An 8,038-nucleotide genomic window follows, 5' to 3' on the forward strand; every position below is an offset into this window, starting at 1 on the left:
CCAGAATTGATCAACAAAACAGGTGTAGTGTTTTACCACGATAATGTCAAATTTCACACAAGTTTGGTAACTCATCAGAAACTGTTATAACTTACATGGGACCTGCTATCACACCAACCATATTTGCCAGATTGAGAACACTCAGATTAATACTTGTTCCGATCTATACACATTTTTTTTAACTGTAAGACATTTACTTGAAATGACAATGTCAAAAATCACTTGGATCAGTTTTTTGTAAGCAACGATCAAAACTTTTATGAATGTGAAATCATGCTACTACCAGAAACAATGACAACAAGTATTTGACCAAAATGGTCAATAAATAATTCAAGAAAATATTTATTTATTATAAAAATATTGTGTTTTTTTCCACGGAAAAAACGAAATTACTTTCCGAGCAACCCAATAGTTGCTGAGAACTCGTTGAGTGATTAACTCCCAAGTGTGAAAGTTGACAGTAGTTTAATAAAATGGTATTGTAAAAAAACATGTAGGTCATGCTGTAAATAAACAAGGTTGAGTCTCACAATTCCATTAGCAGCTTGAGACTTCTTGATATATCTTTCATAGCTAAGATTGTGTCTACTGTAGACCTGTTCAAGCCATACTTCATAGCAACATCAGACATCTTGTGCCCACTTTCTACCTTGGCTATTGTCTCTTACTTGGTTTCTACGGTGAGCACAGTTCTTGACACTCATTGTTTTAGGCTCCATAATAGTATCAGTTTCTTTTTTAAATAAAAAGTTCAGAGAACAGAAATCAACTAGCCCACAAAAAATTATTTAAATGCAAGGCCTGGATGAAATTTGAAATTTGGTATTAAAACGTTAATGAATATCTGATGAGACAGTTAAACTTTCAGCTTTTGTAAATAAACCCTGACGCAAAACTTAACAAGTGCCCGTCTGACAGTCTCGCAAAGACTATAAAAAAATATTTGTCAGAAAGGTAAACAAAAAGCTGGAATTACAAGGGAGAGTTTCAAAATTCAAAGGAATACTATCTGATCGGTATTGGGTTGAGTGTCAATGTTGATGTCTCCTGTGCTCTGAAAGGTTTTGAATTGTTACCTGAAGGCAAGGGAAAAATCAATTGGTATTCGTTATTTGCTGTCGTTTCATTTTATGTATGTTCAGTAAAGTGTTCGTTATCCAAACATGTGTTCATTGTCCAAAAGTGTTCATTATCTGATTTGTTTGCTATCTGAACTGTTCGTTAACTGATCACCCACTGTACATATTAATTTAGGTATAGTCTTAGTCCTCTCCTTTGTTCTTTGTTTCTTCCTCTTTCCAGAAATTTTCTTTCTAACTCTTTTCCCTTGAGTGGGATGACCGATTCTTGGAACCACGGAGAACAATGAAAGAAAAGAGGCCCTGGGGCTGGTGAGAGGAGGAAAGGACATTCTTGGTCCAGATCTCATGGTGGACAGACGTCAAATGTGGTGCTCCTGGTCTCAAATGGAAATGACTGAAGAATTTGAGAGAGTTTGAGAATTGGAATTTTATTGTAGTTACGATAAAAAGGTGTAGTAACAAGGTGCCAGGAGAAACTCAGTGAAGACGACAACATATAGACTTTTCAGAAAAAGTTCAATATGATATCCCACCCGAAATTGTGAAGTCCAGCAAAACCCCGGGTATTTCACTCCTTATTGTGTTCTATTTTCCTGGATCCTCTTTTCTCTATAATCTTTTTCTTTTCCCTAGTTTTAAGTTAGCACATAAGTACTAGTCATAGTTTTCAGTCACTTTATATTTGTTGCAAACAGTACATTTTGTATTGCGAACTGAATTATTGTTTGATGCCATATTGTAATAAATTACTGCAGAGTTGGAATCCAAAAGAACCTGTTCATATATGTGAAATAAAATACTTTGTTTGACTATACTGTCACTTAGTTATTGTTACATTTTTTCCTTTGTTGATCTACATACATTTTGCATAAACATCACAATAGGAAGTATAGGGAGTTGACCATCTGGCTATCTCTTGCCAGGCAGCTTGTTTGACAACTGAGTTATTGTATAGCAACCAGATCAAATATAAGTTCAATTTTTTGTTCATGAACAGTATTGTTTGAAAAGTGAGATGTTCAAACCCTGAAGTTTGACTATATTTTTATAGCAAAATACTGAAAGATTATGAAATACATTTTTCATAAACAAATATTTATTGCTTATAAATCATTTTTAGATATAAATAAATAAAAACAGAAATGGCATTTTGTTTTCAATTTATTTAGAAAGTAAATTTTCAAATATACTTAACTGAAATTTGTTTATTACAATGAACATCAATATCTAAAACATAAAAACACACCTAAAATTGCTACAATAGTAATCAATATTTGGCATATTTTCATCAAAAAGCAGAACTATCAGCCAAAACTATCATAAAATATCCAAAACTTACAAAAAACTTTTTATTTTCATCAAAAAGCAGAAAGCAGAACTATCAGCCAAAACTATCATAATTTAAAAATTAATGCCAACAAATTAAAAATTAAAATATTTTTAAACAAATGTACATAATGGTTGCATTTACTGTATTAAGTTTTAAAAACTATTGAGGAAGATGTCTGAAAACAATGTTTAATAAATTTTACATATTATTGAGTAAAAACTGTTTTAATTGATTGTTAACTAATCAAAGATATTTTCAATGTTTTCAAGCACTTTAATCATAATCTTCAGAATACTAATTTATACCTATTAAGGTAGAGAAACGTACTAAAGTTACAAATTTGAATATATTTAGACAAATAAAAGAATAAATTTTAAACAGTAAATACATATAAATAGATAAAAAAAATTGTATTCTTATTAATTTAAAATATAATCATCTTATATTTTAAATTGCTAATCATTACAATAAAATATACTTTTTTGCTTTAAGAAAGACAACTGACTATTAGAATAATGCTTAAATTTAAAATATTTTCAAAACAATAAGTAAATTAAATTTATTTGACAGGCATTGCATTCTTTCAAAATTTAATGATTTAATCTTGTTGCAGTATTAAACAAAATAAAACAAATATTTATCTTGAGATAAAAATATAGTTGGTTTTTTGTTTTAATCAGGTAATTACAGATTAAAATAACCTGCAAATTAAGTTAAAGCCAAAGATTTGAGTAACTTTTAATATTTTATTAAGTTATTTTATACATTCAAGATAAACTAGTATTTAACTTAAAATTATTATTATTTATAATCAAACTTACATCCATCCATATTAAAAATACATCATTAGGCATTTCCTTATAACTTTCAGTTTCCTTGATCTCGTCGTAAGTAAACTTTAATAAATTCATTAAAGAATTCACTCGATTAATTTCAGTAGTTGGTGCTAACTCCTGTTGATAAAATGAAATAGAAAAACTAATCAAAATAACTTAGCAAATAATTACATAATGCATAATTTTCATAGAAAATTCTGTTACCTTGTTAGCAATTTTTTTAACCATAGATAAAAGAGGAGGACAAAAATGATTGAAAAGTCCAATCAACCGATTTTTATGTTCTGTAACAAATGCTGGCAGAGTATTTAACCAAGATTTAAATAAAGTTTTCCATCCTAATCTTTCTGGTTCCATATGTATCATTCCACATCTTGAAACCTAATCAATTTTTAAGATTAAGTGTTTTAATATACACCTAACCCTCAATTTATATGATAGATTAGTTCTGTAAAAATTTTGTGTAAATTAATATTGTGTAAACTGAGATTATAAACATTTATACAGGAAATAGTAAATGGATGTCAAGGCTTGTGTTAGCTTCTTAGATAAGGATACATGCACAGTTTATATTCACTTAATTGAAACCTTTTATTAAATTGTCAGAATAATAATGAAAATACTACACTGTATAAGCAGGCAATATTCAGAAAGAAAAAAAAACAGAAGTAGATATGTATTCTGCTTAAGTAGACAAGTAAACTAACAGAAACTTGCTTTTTGCTTGTCCAGAAATTAAATTATTAACAAGCTGGAATAATATCCACTCAATTATTTCCTACCTCTAGAATCTGTAACCCAATCTGCATCAACAAAGAAAACAAGTTCAGATTCTCATCAGCTGAAATCTTTAAATTTAAAGTCTGTTTAAGGTAAAAAATATATCATTCTCATAATTGCATTCTAGTTCCTCTGTCAATGATTATTTACTTTCCTGCACAAAATTCCAATTTCAGCCACAATATCAGGATGTGTAGCTATAGCAATATACAATAATGTTTCCATTGATTATCTACATGTATCATTATTTGACAAAAGATCACTATCATCTTCTAGTCTAGAGTGTTCACAACCATTGGCATAATTACTCCTTTAGCCTCCTTTAATCAATATTGTGAGGCCCTGGGCTGGGATGAAAAACATTCTTTTCACCATATATCCAAATAAAAACAAATCTTGATCTTCGTGATTAATTAAAATTGAGGGAACTAAATTATAAAGGCAAAGAGGGAAAATAAAATTATTTTAATATTAAAACCATGCAAAAAAACGAAGAAAAATTAGTAAATTAATATTTTATAAGACAAGACAAACAAAAAAGAAAATGTTAGTTAAGGTACAAGGTTCATTCAACACCAAATGAAAGATGGTGTCAAATTGTATTAATAAACAAAGACCAATCTAGGACCAAGAAAGGGGATTATTAACCAATAAAGTAAGATTTGTGATCATCCTGTATACTATTTCTTTAATATCTTTGATCATCTTTAAATTTTTCTCTTCTCTTTCATTACTTTTTATACCTTAATATGTAAATCTGTTTTTTTACCACACATTTCAAATACACATCTAAGTCATTAAAAATTTTTTTATATTACTTTTCATAATAAAACTTATTCCCAATATTGCTTAAATCTACCTTATATTATATACAGGTTTATGTAGCATATAATTTTAATTGCAATTTTTATAGTATTAATACATTTGATATCATAATTATTGAAAATGTATATCATTTTTTTTTAAAAAAAAAAAGCTAATTTATTAAATAATTAAAAATATATAACTAAATTTTTTTTTCTCACAATAAACCAAGTGATAGATATTTCTAAGTTATTTATATTAAGTTTTAATTAAAATTTCATTTTGTTGAATAATTATATTAGTTTTATAATCAATATCATAGGTAAATTCTATGGAAAATAGTCAATTAAAATAATAGATATTCATACAAAATGTGCTTAAATTTAAACTTTTAAACATACTTTAGGTCAGTATCCATTAAAAATTATACTATACTTTAATTTTTAACTATACTTTTCAATAGATATTAAATTTAGAGTCTCACTCTATTCCCCAAATTGATGCTAATAAAAAGTGATTTAAGGACAATAATGATATTAAACACAATGTTTGCAGCAAATTTAAATAAGTTTAAAAAATATTTCATACAGTTGTATAAATGACCAAAAATGTATGTAGCACCTATAAGATGTTTAGCAACCTTGTAATTTGAAGTAGTTTAATTCACAATTATATCATTGTTAATTAAGCTTATGATTATTTTACTTAATTTACTTACAGTTGCCGGTGAAGCAGCTTCAAGATCCATTGATTCAAATATTAGGTTAGTTTGTGCAGATAATTTGATAATTTCACCACTTGTTAGACAAAGTTTTTTGTTATCATCTAGAACAGTGTTCATGTTTTCAATCCAAACTGCATCTACTGGTCCATCAAATACTAACCATTTTCTATTAGGATTCTACAAAAATGATTTTAATATATTATTATTTATTTCATTCTAAACAGTAGCACAATCAAAAATTTAGAAAAGGGGCATATAACTAAAAAATTAATAAGTATCAAAGTTATGTGATAAAATGCAACATAAAAATACACAAATTATATGCTATTATATGTGATTGGTTTATAGCAATAAAATCATGATATAAATAATAATTACATGAAATACTGAACAAATCTCACACACAAGTTTGAGTCAAAGGGAAAAATTTTGTTCTGTTACAAATATTCAAAAACTATGGATTGCACTTATATGATGACTACTTTAGTTTACTTTTAAACTTACGTATAAACAAATCTCAATTGTTATAAAAAATGGATATTAGTAGCAGAGGGGGTGCAATCATGCAATTGTTCCCTTGCTTTCCCTGTGCAAGGGAACAATTACATGACTGTGCCACTGATTCTAGGATGCATCTTTGAAATAAACAAATAAATGTTTTTAATAAATATATTTACCTTCATAATTTTATTAACTTTAATAATAAAATCAGAAAAATATAACATTCTAACTGATATTTAAGAATAAAAAAAAACGTTAACAGAACAATATTTAATTTAAAATACTTTTATTCTAGACTATTCTCAAAGCTAGATAATAAACTATTTTTTAAAACAACGTGTTTATTTATTCATTAGGACAGTGTTGTATTATATTCACTAAGAAAATATATACCAATAATTATAATTTTAAAAATTTTTACCGTAGATGTTGCAAATTTTCTAAAATTCACTGCTAACACTCCATCAGACCATTCATGGGAAACTGGTGAAAAATAACCATAAAGCTGATCAATAGTTATTGATTTTGGATTTATTACAACAATATCAACAGGCGATTTCTTATTCTGTTCCTATCAAAAATAAATAAAAATCTCTTAAAATATAAGGACAACAAAAAATATCTGCTATATTGAAGTTCACTCCATAACAGTTTTTTCTCAAGCATTTTCAGGCAATCAAGCTGTCATCAAAACACACACAAGTGAATCACAGCCTACCAAGTTCCAATAACATATTTTTTGTATAAAACATATATTCTGTAATAATTTCTTATTGTAAACGTATTTATGTTTAGATATTGTAATCACTAATACTTGACACTATTATTGTCAATGATAAAATTTATTTAAAATGCTTGTGTAATTATTAATGATGCAAAAATAAATAATGGTTGTTTTTAAATTGCATTAAATTTATTTTACAATTTAGACCAATAATATGTAATGATTAAAAAAACTGGTAGTAGTAAATTAAATATGTATATAAAAAAACTAAATAATAATTGGAAAAAATATTTTACTTAACTTTACTTAATTCAGTAGACCCCCCCTATAATGCAGGTTCATATAATGCAGATTCGTATAGTTCACATAATGATAGATGCCTGATGGATTGGTCCTTTGGTGATTTCCGGAACGGGTACTTTCTGTGATCTTTGGAGGGAAAAGTTCGGTTGGGCGTATAATAAAGTCAATTCGCTGCTCAGGTAATCCAAAGCACTCACTAAGGTGTCGATAATTAGGTAATCCAATCTGGGTTCAAAAGATGAAGGAGTAGGAGGCAATAGGCACAAAATTCCACTCAGGTAATGTTTAATCTCAAAAAACAGTCAACTGCACCGTTGGTAGGACAAAGGACGACGGCCTCTAAGATTGGTCTGTTGCTATATTCAACTGACAAACTTACAACAATAGGTCGTGATATTGTGAGAAAGCATCTTTTTATTAGGCTGTTCAGAAAGTAATTTCGTTTTTTTTACCACTAGACAGATTAGTCGTATTTTTCCCACCATTTTTATTCTAAACCGTATTATCATTATATATTTTGACATTTTAAGGCTTATTTGTAAAAAATTTTGTTTGATTTTGTGCAATTGTTTATTTTTTGTGTCCCATCAAATATGGAAGATCAGAAGCAGCATTTTCAACATATTTTCCTCTTTTATTACTGTGAGATAGCAAAAAGTCTTATATTTGAAATAATCTTTAATAATAACGTTTCGCGAATTACGCAACAATTGTTGTTCTTAGCTACCTGAGAAAGTCTCCCGTTACATTTTCTCGAAAGCAACATGACGCTTTCTCGTGAACTATTAACCTCTGCACGGCCGAAATCGTCCGTGAGTATCATCAGAGACGGCCGAAAAGAGTTAGTCGCTGCCTTAGTCCTCGGAGAGGAAAGCCGTCCCTTCAATTATCATCCATTAAGGAATCCGAATTAATCGCCATAGGATAAACTTGTCTGTGTGTGTGTGTGTGTGT

The 8,038-nt window shown here is 28.3% G+C and overlaps 1 protein-coding gene across 1 annotated transcript in view; it reads right to left on the bottom strand.

Annotated features, from left to right (window-relative positions):
• LOC111617680 (dynein heavy chain 7, axonemal-like) overlaps positions 1-8,038 on the bottom strand; it is a 168,383-nt gene that overhangs the window by 99,023 nt on the left and 61,322 nt on the right. Inside the window, exons 20-23 of the mRNA XM_023358964.1 lie at positions 6,479-6,628; positions 5,551-5,733; positions 3,453-3,629; positions 3,234-3,365 (exon numbers count right to left, since the gene is read on the bottom strand). Coding sequence (XP_023214732.1) covers positions 3,234-3,365; positions 3,453-3,629; positions 5,551-5,733; positions 6,479-6,628 — 642 coding nt within the window. The remainder of the gene's footprint in view (positions 1-3,233; positions 3,366-3,452; positions 3,630-5,550; positions 5,734-6,478; positions 6,629-8,038) is intronic.

The sequence above is a fragment of the Centruroides sculpturatus genome, unplaced genomic scaffold (genome assembly GCF_000671375.1).
Source record: "Centruroides sculpturatus isolate CEXI.00-Female unplaced genomic scaffold, Cexi_2.0 scaffold1464, whole genome shotgun sequence".
NCBI lineage: Eukaryota > Metazoa > Arthropoda > Arachnida > Scorpiones > Buthidae > Centruroides > Centruroides sculpturatus.